The sequence below is a fragment of the Carassius auratus genome, chromosome 14 (assembly GCF_003368295.1).
Source record: "Carassius auratus strain Wakin chromosome 14, ASM336829v1, whole genome shotgun sequence".
NCBI classification, from domain to species: domain Eukaryota; kingdom Metazoa; phylum Chordata; class Actinopteri; order Cypriniformes; family Cyprinidae; genus Carassius; species Carassius auratus.
In genome coordinates, this window is record NC_039256.1 from 20,700,387 (window position 1) to 20,718,207 (window position 17,821).

A 17,821-nucleotide genomic window follows, 5' to 3' on the forward strand; every position below is an offset into this window, starting at 1 on the left:
TCTAGAAACGGTCAGTAAATCCGTGCTCTGGATATGTGGGAGAGATGCGATATTAAAGTCTGTGTTTACTCAGTACAGGTGTTTATTTGTTCAGCCAGACCTCCATATATATGGTAATGCATCCTTCAGTGTAAAGAGCCATTGACACTGATGCTCGTGAAACTGGTTCGGTACTTTATTGCTTAATAACGGGACAGTGGATGTGACGAAGAGAGAGCTTCTCAAGTTTGAGTTTAGCACTAGCTGGGCATCCATGTATTATATTCATCACATAACAATAGTTCTCCACCACCACCACCAAAAAATAAAATAAAAATGCATTTACTTGAGATGATTACTCTGAAAACAGCTGAAGTACTGACACTAGTGAAAATGTAATTAAGTTTGAGGCATTGGTGCTTTTATCTGTACTCTCCAACACTGATGGTTAGAGCACATGTGTAGGTGTTTGACCTTTCCACACAGTTTTTGAGTTCTGAAAGCTAAAGCTTCACAAATAAAGGAAAGCCTTGGTTGGATTCAACAACTATAGAGCTTAGCTTCTGTCAAGAATCGATCCAAAACTTTGTGACATCAATGCCAGTCTTCACTCCGGTGTGTGATTATCTGTGTTTAAGCTCTTTCTGTTTGCGTTGTCTTTTCAAGGGAACAATGCTGAAGAAAAGAGGGTTTGTGCTCTTATTCTTTCCTCCGCTTATCCTTTTTTCTCCCTTCTCTGTGATCAACAGCTGTAGACCCAGATACAAAGGACATGTCACAGGGAGAATGGCCAATTAGGCTGAAGATGGTGCTTGTGCATGTGTGTTTGTCTGTCAGTTGGCTGTAAAGTGCCGTCTGCACACCCGATCCGAGCCGAGTGACTGTGATTTTCCTCCCTAGACATAGCCTGTGTTCTGGGATGGTCTGTGCAGGAATTAATTCAAGGAAGACTGACATTTTAAATGCGTCAAAATGCCACTGCTAAGCCAAAGGTGCACGGGGGTAGATTTGAGGATGGATGATAGGGACATGTCTCTGCTAAAGTTAAAAGACTATTGAATGATCCCTAGGAATATTTCTAGCAATCGCAGCTGTCAGAATGTACAGTCGCAGGAAAATGTATATGTAACCTCCAGGATGCATTTAGAATTTATCATAGACATCTGAATGCAATTTGATCCGACCTTAAATCACAACAAACAGGGTCTGTCTAAATAAATATCAACTGATGCATTTTAATTTGTGTAAACAGTCACATTTTGTTCCTGCAACTGTAATATACAGCAAGTATTAAAATTAATATAGTTATATTTTTATATTATATTATAGGTTTCATTTGTTCGCACTAGTTAATGCATTAACTAACAATATAAATTTTTTTACACCATTTTTAACCTTTGATGCTGTTTGTTAATAAAAATATTAACAGTGCAATAACTATTTTTTAAAAATGCATTAGTTAGGTTAAGATTAACATTAATAAAGATTTTTAAAAATGCTGTAGAAATATTGTTAATTGGTAGTTCATGTTAACAAATAAACTTAGCAAATAAGAAACCTTGGTAGCAGTTATTTAATTTATGCAGAAAGTAATTGATTGGACATTTTATTCAGTGTACAAATATAATATTTGAATTAATATTAAATATAGTAAAAAGATGCATTATTACTTTGAAATAAACATATGTCTCAAGTATTTATTTAATATTTATTTACAATAAATATATGACTCTTCCAAAATAAGAACAACTGATTAGGAGCACAAGTTATTTCACTGTATAGTCTGATTAAAACTAAACCTACATTTTTCAGTGGTGTCTGTTCTGGTGGCTGTTAACCATTTTTGATCCTGTTGGCTTTAGCACCTTCAGAAGTTTCCAGAAGGATTCTTGTTCTTACCTGAATCTAATTCTGCTGTAAAACAATGATATTACATCTCAGTGTGAAGAGCCCTGTGGCCATGTTCTATCTAGCAGTATGACATCTCACTCATCAAACCTCTCATTGAATCTGCTCTTTCTTTCTCTCATTTCTTCTTTTAAAGTGTGCTCCCCCTCTCTTTGCTCTGGAAAAGAATGCATGATTTATGAAGCACTATTTTTACCAGTTACTGAGCAGAAGCGAGGGAGCAATGGCGACAAAAGAAAGAGAGAGGAAGAAAGAACAAAACTGAAAAGCATACTTTAAGGGTGCATGAAAGTGATGGAGTGAGCAGAAATCTGTTTTCTGGAAGCCGACGTGTGCCCGAGGGACTGGAGCGCCTCCTCCTCTGACCTCGCAGCTGTAAGCGAGGAGGTGCAGGCAGATCCTGCTGTAGTTACTTCTCATCTGACACCGAGGACGAGAACAGAACAGACCTGCGCTGTTTCACACCGACTCATAGCACCTCTAAACTCTCAGACTGAACACCTGGGGGAACATCTCTCTTTTCATGAGTGAGCGACTGCGACAGCGACTAGACATCTAAACTTATCAAAAACATGTTTGGGGCTGGAAAGATTTCTTAGACAAATCTCATGCTCAGTTTATTTGATTAAAAATGCAGTAAAAACATAAATATTGTGAAATCTAATTACAGTTTAAAATATCTCTTTTCTGTTTAATTTTTTTTTTTTTTTTTTTTTTTCTTTTTTTTTAGATGTCGTCATTACTTCAGTCTTCAGTGTCACATAATCGTTAAGAAAACAGTCGAAAATGCCGATTTGGTGTTTGAGAAACATAATATAACATAATAATAATATTTTTGTGATAACCGTAGTGCATTTTTTTTAGAATTCTTTGATGAAAAGTCATTTTAAAATAACAGCATTTATTTGAAATGCATAAAAATCTTTTGTAGCATTATAAACATCTTTACTGTCACTTCTGGTCAATTTAAAAAAAATAAAAATAAAAATAAGAATAATGTTATAAAACAAATAGTTTGTTACATTAAAGGGATTGTTCATCCAAAAAAGACATTATGATGTTGTTCCAAACCTGCATGGATTTCTTTCTTCTGCTAAACACACACACACACACAAAGGTATTTTGAAGAAATGTCAAGTAACCAAACATTTTCTTGTCCCTATTGACCTCCATAGTACATTTTTGTCCCATACAATGGAAGTCAATGGGGAACAGCAACTGTTTGGTTACTAACATTCTTCCAAATATATTTTATGTTCAACTGAAGAAATAAACACACACATGTTTGGAAGAACTTGAGGGTGAGTAAATAATGACTGAAACTATCACTTTTAAGTATTATTCTTCTCACTGTTCTTCTGTGTTTTCTACACACAATTGCTAAATAAAATACAATCACATATACCAGCGCTACTGACATAAATCTACTGACAAACAGTGGCTTTGTTATTTTTTTATTTTTTTATTTTAGTAGATCAATAATCAAGTTCTGGCATTTAAAGTATATTCTCTAAGCCACTCTGAATCGTGAAAGACAGGTCCAGGAAATCGCTGTATTCTTCCTTAATTTCAATCTGACATAGCTCTTTCTACGCCTTCAGAATGCATCTTACGCATTACTGTACATCAAATGCTCTGTCAGAATGATTTCTGTTTTAAAGACACCCAAAGCTAAATCTTTTATCCCTAGCTAAATCTCCACTTATGGATCTTACTCCTGACATCTGATGAGATAAACTGTTGCTGCGCATCGGCTGAATTTGGCAGCATTTTAAATCAGCAATTTAGTGCTAGTGACTTTTGCACCACTCCCATTTTCTGGCTACATCTGGCTATTATTATTATTAGTATTGAACAATGGTGATGCATTACAGTTATTTTAACATATGTGGGTTTTTCAGAACTCCTCTTTACTCTAACCTTTTTGACTCAAAGGCAGCTGGCTGCATGTTCTTTAAGAAAAACAAGTTATTTCATTAAATATGATTTGAGTCCAAATGTTGATTTTTTTTTTTTTTTTTTTTTGCATTTTCATTTAGTGTTAGAAATGAAAGATATTTGATTTGCTGAAGTGCTTGAATTTTACTTGTACGTCATCTTGCAGCCCCCTTTGGATTTTTTTTTTTATGAGGGCCCCTAGTGGGCCCCGGGCCCCTGTTTAAGAACCGCTAACTCTTAACTAACGTAAAATCACTGCATCATGTGGTCTTGAATGGCTTATTGCTTTGATATCTCAGCAGAAATACCAGCATTGTCTTCTGCTTGGAACTCGTTTATCATTTAACCTTCACATACGATTCATTCTGTATTTTCAGCTATGCTGATAAGCCATTGTTTCAGCTTAGGATGTATGTCTGTATTAAACATTGCACACTCATTTCATGAAGTGTATGTGAAAGTGAATTTGTTTTATATTAATGAGTGTGTATGTGTGTGTGTCTGGTCCTAATGCTCCTCTCAGGGGTGTGTGAGGAACAGATAAAAGGCACTGGATATTTAAAGAACCTCTCTGTGAGACGCCGCTTATCTCCGTGTTACTGTTAGCCAGCACATCCTCTGTCGCCTGCCTGATATTAATACCCCTCTAATGAGAGAAACAATCACACAGTCTCACATACACAAACCCGCTCTATACTCCTGTGCCACAGCCCCCCAAGGGCCCTTGATACACACATACACCAACACAGAGACAAACACACACCCAATCACATTAATCAAGGCCGTAGGGACATAGACCCGCAACACACAGTAAATTACAGCAGGAAAGAGCCATATTTCAGACTGGCCACTAATGATTTCCCATGAGCACACCACAGAGAGCATTAGGGAAGAATGTGTGGGTGTCTGGGATTAGAGTGAATAGTGTACATGCAGGTTTGCAATTGATAGTTAGAGTAGAATCCATCGTGATGAGTGTTTTAACATGAGCAGAGGAGAGTGTTCAGGTTTTAGCAGTACCATTGCTTAAAAGTAAGCAGCTGTTCAGGTGTAAATGATTTGGAGGAGGGAATATATTTGAATGTAAACTTTGCAGTCTGCAAATAAAGCTGCTTTTCACATCAAAGACATGTATATTCAGATGAGGCAACAACAGGTTTAATGCTGCTAACTAGTGAAAGAACTATATTAATATGCTGAGTTGCTTCCCAAAATACATTTAAGAGGGGTTTAAAGAAGACGCATTGTGCAGTGTGATTGATGTGCTTGTTTATTGCTTATATCAGCATTCAAAAAGCACTGACTTTTACATATTTTTATAACTCTTATATTTTACGCTTGCCTGTTGCATGTTTCAAAAAGATTGTAATATACATCATTACTCCAGCAGGTGGCAGCAAGTCACAGAGTGAGCCATTGAATCATTCATTCTACTCATTTGCTTAAAACACCGATTCATTCAGGATCTGCCTTTCATTGTGTGACTATTTTGACTTTTAAAGTAAGATTTTTTAAGTAACTAAAATGTAAGTTACTCATCAAGTCATGTTCTCATTTATAGTTACTTTTTTTTAAATAAGCATAATAATAAAATAAACAATACTACAAATCACTTGTAAAATAATTTTTTTTACAGAGTAGCTTGAACATAGCTTGGCTATTTTCGTATAAAGTAGTTTGTAACTTTGATACCTGCAGTTTTAAATAGCCTGGGTTATAATGGGATATCATATTATCTGAGGAACCACATAAAAATACAGAAAAGCAACAGTAGAAAGTGTTGCAGTGCTGGAATATGTTGCATCAGGATTGCATTTGTGTCAAGGTGCTCTGATCCAATCTTCCACTGTAGATCTTTCGTCTCGTCTTGTTCTGTGTTATGCTCTTTTTCTTTCACACACACATACACATACACGTTTACCCACATCAACAGTATCTATTTACCTTCCCCTGGGCCGTTTGCTAGAAAGAGCTTCTATTGATCGACTCTGATAATCATGTCGTTTAGCTCAACAGCAGTTTGTTGCTGTATTTGTTGGTGTGTGTGCAAATTTTATGAATGACTGTAGGGTGAATCCGATCACCCCCACTGATGTTTCAGAACATGTTTTTTAAAAGTTTATCGTCTTGTTATGTTTAGCCACATTGACCGTTCCCGCAGTCCGCATGAAGATGTCCTTGTACTATTGATCTCCTGTCCTGAATCCCATCAGAATTCCAGAACCTGTTTACCCAGACACACACATATTCATTCATGAACAAGCAAGCACAATATGCCACAAGCATTACATGGCAAAATTACGCCCTAGACCAGTCCCCATGGGAAATTAAACCAACGGCAAATCATTAAACCACAAGCTAAACATTAAGAGGCATTTGCATTTTTATTGCACCTGAAAGAATGGCAAGACTCCATTATCTCACACAGCCAGTGTGGGAGCGGGGTATTGCTATTATTATGTTGTCCCGTATAAAAACAAAAGCGTTTAGCGCTCATGAGAAAGGCAATGAGAGGCTTGTTTACTTTCACTACATCTGCAAAAGGTTATGATTATTGAAAGAGCGCAGCCAGAGTGTCTGACAGACCCAACAATGCCTCGTTTTGTTATGTAAATCCTATTGTCATCCAACCCAAACAAACAAACTGGAGGCAAATGCGGCACCATCAGCCAGACAATTAGCTGAATGGGGAGGAAGTTTTGCAGGGACAGTTTGTCTCATTAATTGCTTTCTCAGCTGGACATCTTCCAGGACTGTGTCCAAGAGTGATTACATTTAGCCCTCCAATCTTCTTCTTCTTCACAGGTGAGTGGGATATGTGCACATGCACCCTCGCGGGTGTCTCGTGCCGCAGTACTGTCTGCAGAACATGCACCTGCCTCGCCGATGCCCCACAATCGTCCCACGGTGAACTTTGACCCTGATGAGACCCTCTTTGGACGCCGCAGGTAATGTCATGATTCAGTTTTCAGAAATGTTCTATGTGAAGTAATTAAAAAACAAAACATCAGACAGTTAACATGAAAACTCTTTTCCTAGGGTAATAGTTTAAGTCTTAAATTTACTTTCTAAATGCATTTTGTGAATTAATATGTGTATTTGTTGTATTTTTTGAATTATTTTTACATCATAAAATTGTTTATTTTTTTATTAAAATGTCTGAACTTTATCTTGAATTTGAGCCTGAATTAAAAGTAGTGTAGTAGCTGTTCTATTTTCATATATATAAAAGTTTAGACCGATGACAAATACAAAAAAAAAAAAATTATACTATTCTTTATATGAAACCACCAGTAGGTGGCGGCAATCCTTATAAGTGAGTCACAGAATCATTCATTTAATGATTCATTCAAACCAGCTGATTCACTCATGAATGAAGCAAGTCACCCCTGTATTTAAGAATTGGTCATTGAATCATTGACTTGCCCGAGTTCAAAAACACTGAAACATTCAAAATGAAATGTCAGACAGTGTTGCTGTGTGATGCAGTTGTTCTGTTTGGTTTCAAACTATTTTCGTTGGCAAAATAGTTTTTGCAAAAACAGTTAATCATCTTGTGATCTTGCATAATCAGAACTTAAAATGCAGACGCATACTTGTCAGGCACCAGCTTAATTGAGAATTGATGCCATGGGCCAAATTTAATTAAAAACGAATTTATTTATTTTTATTTTTCAGAAATGGCACTTATAAGTCAAAGACCAAAAGGACAGGTGTTTGTGCATCACTTTGGGTTTGGCGGTACACAAATATTCTGATTTCAAACCTTAACAACATATTTGACATACAATGAATTTAATTCCAGTCTGTTTCTCAGTCAAAGTCGACTTGAAATAAATGGCCATTTGTGTGGCACTAACTGTGCTTTTGGTGCCCAACTGCCTCACTAATTCTAATGGTTGATCTTGATATTCAGCCATAATGAAACATGAGGATGACCTGAGCACTCTTTACACTCGGCTCTTAAAAATGCCAATCATCAGCAGCTGAAAATACAAATGTTCTTGTTTTTATTTGAATCACCTGAGATTCCTCAAATGCTCTAAACACTCCAAGAGGACTGCAAAGCATTTCTGTTATAGAATTGACAGCAAGTCAATTCAGTGTAAATCTAATGAGTGTATAATAAATCTGAGAAATAGGAATTGCAGTCAACCATAATGCTGTTATCATGCATCTGTTCATACAGCTCACATCTTCTGATGCTGTTTGTGTGGAGTGCATTGAGATGCTGTTATAGACTCTCCACTCACACTCTCTCCTACTCTGGCTTTCTCTTCCTTCATATTTTCTCTGTATAGATCTTCACTGACCTTTTTAGGGGTCTTAAAACCAAATCAAACAGTCTATTCTGTGCTTTTGAGTATTTGAGAGATGCTGTGTGCAGGAGTTTTTCTATTTCTGTACTTTTCTTCTACTTCTTTCAACATCAAAGATAAGATTTTTTTTACTTGAGTCTAAGATGGGTTTGAGTTCAAATTTTGACTTGATTGATGTATTATGCATAGTATTTATTAATATGTATGTATGTGTAGCATACACTGTTCACATTCTAAATGTAAAAATATAGTAATTGATTATATGTCTATCACATACACTACCATTCAAATGTTTGAGATCAGTACCTTTGAAAAAAATCTCTTATGCTCACCAAGGCTGCGTTTATATTATCAAAGAGAATAAAAACAAAGGTATTATTACTCCAAAATATTGTGAAATATTATTATAATTTTAAAGAACAATTATACTATTATAAAGTAGTAATACTTAATAATTTCTAATGTATTTATTATTATTATTATAAAGTATATTATAACTATTAAGACTATTAAACTATTATTATAAATATTTTGTGAAGAACTAAAAAATATTTGAAAATGTCATTTATTCCGGCGATTCTAAACTGAATTTTCAGTCTCTTTAGTGTCACACGATCCTTCAGAAATCATTGCTAATTTGCTGCTCAAGAAACATTTCTTATTATTATCTATGTTGAAAACAGTTGTGCCGCTTAATATTTTTGTAGAAACCTTTTTCTTTTTCAAGATTCTTTGATTAATAGAAAGTTTGGAAAAACAAAACAAAAGCATTTATTTGTAATAAAAATCTTCTGTAACATAAATGTCTTTACTGTCGCCTTTTGCTCAATTTAATGCACCATTGCTGAATGAAAAATAAAATTAAAATAACCTTTTACTGACCCCAACCTTTTGAATGTATAGTCTATATCAGTGGTTTTCAACCTGTGGGCCAAAGCCCCCTAGTGGGTCAAGGAAAAGTTAAATAGAGATGAAGACGTTTTCACACTGAAAGAGAAGCGATCTCGCTCTCATAGACGTGCCAGGCTTTATCTGCAGCTAAACTGAATAAAAGCAGAATGAACTGATGAAAAAAAAAAAAAAAAAAAACAATTTATGAATGATGCATTGCTAATTGACATTTATTACAGTACAGAAACTATAAAGTATATTTTCTACCTTATTCTGTGCAGAAAATTTAAATAATTGCTAATTAAATGTTGCCTAGTATATAAAAAAAAATCATAAAATTGCCATTAGGAAAAAAATATCGATTACAAATGATTGATTATTGTCCAGCAGTGTATTTGATTTATTACTAATTAAAAGTAATTAAAAAAGAAGATAATTCCTTGTAAAAAAAAAAAATAATAATACAATAATAATAATTATTATTATTATTATATAGGCTACATACATAAAATGATTGTATTTGACATTTCTGTCACTTCTGAAATTATGGCTACGCCCCTGGTGTGACAAAATGTTAGCTTATACATAATACTCTTTAAGCTCTTTTTTAAAAACTTGGCTTACATACATTTTTACTTATGCCATGTCGCATCATTAAACTAGCATTTAACAATGGACAAAAGTTTTTTTTTTTTTCTAACCTATGGTTCTCTAACCATAAATGCTACTGTAATTTGCCCCCTGACTAAGCATTTAAAGAATTTAGTAGAAGCATTTAAATAATCCCGTGAATGCACTTAAAGAATGCAGAATCGAATCGTTATAATCGAATCGAATCGAATTTAATTGTGAATCGAATCGAATTGAATCGTTCTAAATTTGCAAAAATCGTTCTTGAATCGAATCGAAAACCTATGAATCGTAATCGAATCGAATCGCTGCCTTGCCAAAGATTCACAGCCCTAGTCACCATACTTGGCCGTATGTCACATCACTTGATGATTTTAGCAGCTCTGCTTTTGCAGCGTTTGAGGTAGATGTCCTGCAGTGAGGGGAGAGCACACCCAGAGATGCGCTCAGCTAAGCGCACAACTCTCTTTCAGGGCTTTGCAGTCTTGACTGGAGCTGTTCCCATACCACACTGAGTCAATACACTATTGTGAATACACTATTAAAATAAATAATAATATTGTTCATATATGTAAAAATGTCTAAGTCATAACTTAATAACATCATTTCATATGGTCCAACTGAAATCAATATTGACCATATTTACTTTGTTTGCCTAAATTGATCGTTTTGTGGTGAACAATTCATCCATGCAAGTCGATCCACAAAATTTTTTTTTGGCTTAAATCTTTGGCTTAATCAAAATCTGAAAATGCCCCTCCCCTCTGGATTGGAGGACCTTCCCTGATGACGTAGGTTTGATGGTTTGGGTGTCTGCTTAGCATCCGTAACCACACTGCTCCAACTGACAGTAGACAGGCTGCCTGTGTGTTTGCAAGCATTGACAGCGTGTGAAAGGAGAGTTGGCGAGGAGGTGCATTTTTGGTTGTGGCACTCACAAAACACTTTTCCCGTTCCCTAAAATTCCCTCAATACGGTCCAGATGGCTCGAATTTGTACATTTTGAGGAAGGAGGGGATAACAGAGAGGTCGAGGATGTGCTCAAAGCACTTCACGCGTGAATGCTTCAAAAATTGGACAGAACACGAAATGGGGTTTGTGAGATATCTGTCATTAACTACTTTTCTAGATCCAATCAGGTGCTAGTTGGAAAATAAAGCCACGCCCACTATTTTTCCTCATTTAGTATTCTGTTTCTCTCTGAAATACGTCACAACCTTGGAGAAAAGTCGTTTGCATCTTCCGGTTCACACAAATTTTAAGAAAAAAATATTAAATTGTTTTAAATATTAAATATTAAACTGTAACTATGCTTCCACTATTCGAGCTCACTAATTGGTTTAAGAATAAACCACCGATTTATCATATATATTTTTGCTGCATATGCTACAGAACAACAGCAGTTGTGTCACGCGGTGCCAGCCCGAGTTATTTTCTGTTCAATGCCAGAATAAAGACAGTCAACAATCTAGCTTCTGAGTACTAAGTTATTAACCCAACAATAGCGGGGTCAGTTAATTTTCTTGCAGTGCAAACATATGTGTTTGGTTGTGTGGGCCGCGAGTTGAAAAATGTTGGGAACCACTGGTCTATATAAAGTAATTCTTAATTAAGATACTTGTTGTTTTCAAAATCAGTTTAAAAAATCTGGCACACTAGTCATTGCGGGTGGAGGTCTGTTCATGAGTTGAGAAATGCAGTGTGTGTTTGTGCTGTTAGTTGTGGTGTGTGTTCAGGCTGATAGTGACAGAGAGATGCTCATTAACACAGGCTTTGTCTCCTGCCGTGTGAGTGACATTGAGCTGCCTTCTGCCCGCTCTGTCCTGTGCACTTCAACTCTCCCTCGCTCTGATGAACAGATGAGAGCGGACGAGCCAAACACAGTGGGCTGTTTCTTCTCCAGCATAATGTCAATTAACAGTCAAAGCGTCTCAAATCAACTTAGCCTGACAGGAAATGACAAGTAATGGAGTAGATCACGTTTCACACAGCGGTTGTCCCTAAGCCCATTTTAATTTTTCAGATTTTTCTCTCTTTTTTTTTTTTTGCTCCATGCCCCTCAATTTTCCCATAAATCCTTGTATCTTTGTTCCACGGATTCTTTTTAATCTTGCCTCTTTGTACACAGCATCTAATTTAATTTATATTCTTGGAGGCCACTTTCTATCTTTTTCTTCTTTCTGCTGCTCTCTTACTTTCTCAATTTCCTCTGTGTCTGCCGCAGGGAGTTTATCTCGGGTCTGAGGGGCTTCAGTCAGTTCTACAGTGGCCTCGGAGAAGCCCTGTGCAGCAAAGAGCCGGCGGCACTCAACGGTTCCCTCTGCTGGAACGGACAGGAGATGACAGAAAAGTGAGTGTTTCTATCTGATGACCGTTTAACTACACACTAATATGGTGTTCTTCCATTTTAAACTCATATTCATAATACACTGTGTTTTGGTCTATAATAATGACATAAATGTTTATTAAAACATTAAGTTATACTTCCAGATGTAGTCTCTGACATGTAAAGTAAGATTAATAGTTGGTGCTGTGCAGCAGAACAAGTGCTTTGCATTGTTGCGGTTACTATGGACCCTTGCCAGGGTAGACAGACAGCATGTTTAATTTGATATGAAGAAAAATTAGTGCAAAAGGGAGCGAGTACAGCCTGATGAATGAGTTCCAGGTCACGTTTAATTTTCACAGCCCGTGTTTTCCCAGAGCATTTTGTCTACCGGAAACATTATTTCATTCTTTTATTAGCCAAAAGATTGGCATCAAGAGACCAACAGTACAACCTATTGAATGGACTGTACAGCTATTCCTTTGCAGCCTTGTTTTCATTTGTGTCAGATTAAATATGTTGTCTCGCCTCACTAAGGATTATTTTGTGTATTTTAGGATGGCTGGGATGCTATTTTGACCAAATAGCATCCAGAACTCCTTGAAATGTTGTATAATATACATTATTTCAAAATGGAAGAGGCTTTTATCTCTATACAACCCATGCACTCCCTCTATTAGTGTTTTTATTCTGACAGTTTTTGCTAAGTGGGTAAAAGTAGCATATATTACAATAGAATCAGCCTCTTAAATGCTTTCCAATATTACTACAATCTCAAAATGGCCCCGAAGAGACATACTGCCCCAGAGCTTGTCACAAATCTTGAAGTCTAAAAAGCTTTCTGAATAAAACGGAGACAGCGTAAGTGGCTGGTAGCTGAGCGGATGATTTTGTGTGTGTGTATCTAATGAGTTTGGCTGACTTCAGTTCCATCTGACAGGCAACAGGGTGTGAATTGTGGTCTTTGTGGGGTAACTGATGTCGGGTGGTGGTGTGGTGGCTTCCCTGTTCTTGGCTAATTGCTCGTTTCCGTCATTCGCTCTGTGTCTGCCTGTGCCTGGCTCTCCATGCGCCCTTTAGAACCCAATTTAAAAATTGTCATATTTCAGTACGCCATGTCCCACATGCTTCTGTCCCATAACTCTCTCACTCTCTCACCGTCCAAATCAAGTTAAGGTTGGCAAATGACAATAAATCAGTGCATCCCTGACCCAAACAGAAAAGCTTTAAGAGCTGCAGTATCTCATCCTAATGACTTGGAAAATCAGCTCAAAACTGAAGTGATCATTAAAGTCAGCATGAAATTAAAATAGATTCTATTTAGTCTCAATGCTTGTTCCTGGTCTTATTGTACAGGAATGGTTTATCGGTGCACATTATTTAAAAGAAATCAGAATCTTTAATTAAAAAGAACAAAAACTTCCTTTGAAAAAATATTCATTTTATGTTTATTGTATATTTGATAATGTTAACCAATAGCCAAGTACTGTATTTTCCGGACTATAAGTCACACTTTTTTCCATAGTTTGGCTGGTCGTACGACTTATAGTCAGGTGTGACTTATTTATCAAAATTAATTTGACATGAACCCAGAGAAATGAACCAAGAGAAAACATTACCATCTACACCCGCGAGAGGGCGCTCTATGCTGCTCAGTTCTCCTGTAGTCTACACTGAGCAGTATAGAGCGCCCTCTCACGGCTGGAGATGGTAATGTTTTCTCTTGGTGCTTAGTTCTAAATAAATGCGACTTAAGGTCCAGTGCGACTTATATATGTTTTTTTCCTCGTCATGACGTATTTTTGGACTGATGCGACTTATACTCGACTTATAGTCCGAAAAATACGGTAGCTATTTTGCAATTTTTTCAGCAAACTCTCATTTAGACTGGATCCTATTCAAATATGAAATGGCCACTATTTACGATCAAATTGATTCCCACCCCACATTTTCTGAATGATTTTTTTTTTCGCTTTTAAATGCATTACATTACAGTATAGAAATGAGTTGACTTTTCAGTTGACTTTGAAGAATCGAGTCTGTTTTTCAGCAATTTTTTTTTAATGAAGTTCAGATGTTCAAATACGGTATCTTGTGCCTAATAAGTAAATTAACATTTTTATGTTTTAGTTAGTTTTATATTTTAATTTGAATTTCCTGGTAAAGAATTACACATAGATCTCAGAACTAATAAAGGAATAGTTCACCCAAAAGTGAAAATTTCAAACCAGCTGATTCGTTCATGAATGAAGCAAGTTACCCCTGTATTTAAAAACTGGTCGTTGAATCACTGACTTTTCATTCAAAAACACTGAATTATATTAAAATAATAATAATAATAAAAAAACAATAAACACCACTCAGTGTTGCTGTGAAATGCAACTGTTCTGCTTTGTTTGGAACTATTTTCATAGTCAAATTAGTCTGTTAAAAATGTTTTTCATTTCATACAGAGCTGAGTACAGGTCAGCATCTGAGTGTTGGTAATGTGAGGTTTTAATTCATATCTCTCTAATATCCATCCTAGCCCCGTCTGTTTAGAATATCCATTGTGTAACTGTTGAAAAGGTGTGTGTCTGTGAGTGTATGTGTCAACATTACAGCATTATGCACTATTAGCTGCAGCTGTTTGCTCTCCAGTAAGTGCAGTTGAGGAGTAAATGGGGGTAAAATGGCCTGGTCACAACAGCAACATCAGCCTTAGGGGACAGACAGCTGTCAGAGGGCTCTCAGGCCCTCAGGAGTTAATTAGGACCCAGGAGAGAAACAGATAGGGGAAGTTAGAATAAGAATAACAATACTGTGCCAGAAATGTCCACCGAATCTCAATGTCATTCCTTGGCTTCTAGGGAAATATCATAATTAATTCTGGAATGCGTTCAGACTCATTTTGTGCAACGTATTGAAGACAGAAGCGATCCTTCACATTCTGTGCTGGGAAGGAAGCCATCTTGATTGTGCCAAAGAATGTCACTGTTTATGTGGCCCTGATAGATCAAATAGTCGACTCAAAAATGTCAAAGCATAAAGAAAATTCATTAAATGCCACCGTCACATAAACACATTGAGCAGCTACAACTACATTGCTGCTCATTCTTTCATACAAAATACAAACGGCTAGAATGTTACTTCATGAACAGTTGCTTTAAAAGAGGATTTGACTGTAAAGTTCATTCCTAGCATCGCTGGTGTTTGCTTGAAATGAGTTTTTCTCCTGTGCTGGAGGGAGTGCAGAGGAGCCCTCGATGTCAAGGATCAAGTCACCAAAACTCTGGCACAGATTTCTGCCTTCTAGAGAATCAGTTTCAGCATCCTGAATATCTGCCTTTTTAGCCAGTGTTTCCTAACTGTTTTCGTCTTATGTGCTCCCACAGGCCCTTCAGTTAAACTAAAGTAGCTCCTCATCGACTCCAAACCAGAATTGTGTTCCTCATATTATGCTAGACATTATTTGGTGTTATAAATTATATTTTTAAAATGTCATGAATGCAATAATTCACTGTTAAACTTCAAATAAAAAGCAATCAATTATGTGGATGAAAAACTATGGCAGCATTTTAGTGGAATGCTATAAAAAAACTAAGATTAAGAGATAATATTTTGAGAAAAAGAATAATGTCAAAATATTTTGAGAATAAAGTCAAAATTGTAAGAATAAAGTCAAAATATTTTGAGAATAAAGTAGAAAAATTGTTAATTCACATGAGGTGAATACAGCGATCTGTCATGCCACATTAAACAAATATTTTTAATATTCTTAAAATAATTCAAGTTTCTCACAATTTTTACTTTATTCTCAAAATATTTCAACTTTATTCTCAAAATAATTTGACTTTATTCTCAAAATATTTTGACTTTATTCTCAAAATATTTGGACTTTATTCTTGTAATTTCTACTTTATTCTCAATGTCGTCATATTTTTGTAATTTTGACTTTATTCTCAAAATATTTTGCCTTTATTCTCAAAATAATTTGACTTTATTCTTAAAATATTTTGACTTTATTCTTAAAATATTTTGACTTTATTCTCAAAATAATTAGACTTTATTCCACTTTGTTTATCAAATTGTTTAGACTTAAATTTTTAGATATTAAAAATATATTTTTTTATGTGCCACTAAAACTAAAACTTATATTAGCTTGATTGACTGAGACATTTTATGTGAAGTGAGTGAGATTGAGCAGCAGTGTCACAGAAATCTTCCGCTGTTTTTACACATGCACTTATTTTGTACAGTAAGTGTGATCCACACAAACTGACTAAACATAGGCCTGTTATTTTGTTTTCTTTCCTTAAAATGTAGCAGGATGTGTGAAGCAGTTAATTAACTGCTTAACAATGTTATGACAATCCTAATAATAGTATTAAAGGTTGTAGTTTGTATAAGTACTCCAAGAGGTTAGGAATCACTGTTATTGCCTTCACCACTTCACCTCTTCCTCTTTACATTTGAAAGGAGGTTGTGGCAGACAGACTTGTTTAATATTTGTGACCATGGAGCACAAAACCAGTCTTAAGTGTCAATTTTTCAAAACTGAGATTTATGCATAATCCGAAAACTGAATAAATAAGCTTTCCATTGCTGTGTGGTTTGTAGGATCGGACAATATTTGGCCGAGAAACAACTATTTGAAAATCTGGAATCTGAGGGTGCAAAAAAATCAAGAGAATTAATTGAGAAAATCGCCTTTGAATTTGTCCAAATGAATTCTTAGCAATGCATATCACTAATCAAAAATTAAGTTTTGATATATTCACAGTAGGAAATGTACAAAATATATTAATGGAACTTGTTCTTTACTTAATATACTAATAATTTTTGGCATGAAAGAAAAATTGATAATTTTGTCCCATACAATGTTTTTTTTTTTTTTTGGCTATTGCTACAAATATACCACAGTGACTTAAGACTGGTTTTGTGTACCAGGGTCACAATTAATTGAACTTAGAGCAATCTTTAAATTTAGGTGAAGATTGGTGGATATTTCCCAGAATGCTTCTCCTCCTGCTCTCTTTCAGTCAGCTCGTGATGCTGAAGATGCTCGTGATTGATTCGCACGGTCTCCAGCGGGTTTGGGCAGTGGGGCATGTTGGATCTCTGAGGGGTGCGCAGTAGGGCCATGAGTCTGAGCAGGTTCAGCACGAGTAGCTGGTCCAGACTGTACATCCACAGGGTGTTTAGTCATTTCCTGTTGTAGCAGTTGGGTTGCCTGTGCTCCCGCTGTACCATAAAGCCTGTGGTGTGTTGTTTTTGTTTTCTCAGGAATCATAATGATGTCATAAAGATAAAATGAAGTCAATTTGACATTATAACATGCAGAAAAAGCCAACAGCATTCTGTCTGTTTTGAATAATGTTTAATTATGCAGTATGACAGTTAACATGAATGCAGTTCTTGCACTCAAATGATTTCTGGATCATAGTGTTCCTGTAGCTCAATTGGTAGAGCACTGTGCTATCAAGCGCAATGTTGGGGGTTCGATTCCCTGGGAACACATGATATGTAAAAATTGATAGCCTGAATGCACTGTAAGTCGCTTTGGATAAAAAAGCGTCTGCTAAATGCATACATTTAATTTAATGTGACATTGAAGACTGGAGTGATGGCTACTGAAAATTCAGCTTTGCCATCACAGGAATAAATTATATATTCAGATAGAAAATGGTTATTTTAAATTGTAATAATATTTCACAATATTGCTGTTTTTGATCAAGTAAATCCATTTTAAACAGTAGTGTATTTCTGGTGTCCATTTAAAGTCCAAATTGAGATGTAATCGTCTGAATGGCATCGTTCATGCAGAGTACATCTCTTGTTATTATAAATG

General features: G+C 35.8%; 1 protein-coding gene across 1 annotated transcript in view; it reads left to right on the forward strand.

Annotated features, from left to right (window-relative positions):
• The window catches only part of LOC113113317 (glypican-3-like), a 117,628-nt gene that overhangs the window by 58,496 nt on the left and 41,311 nt on the right, over positions 1–17,821 (forward strand). The window contains exons 4-5 of the mRNA XM_026279436.1: positions 6,631–6,773; positions 11,890–12,015. Of these exons, the coding sequence (XP_026135221.1) occupies positions 6,631–6,773; positions 11,890–12,015 (269 nt within the window). The remainder of the gene's footprint in view (positions 1–6,630; positions 6,774–11,889; positions 12,016–17,821) is intronic.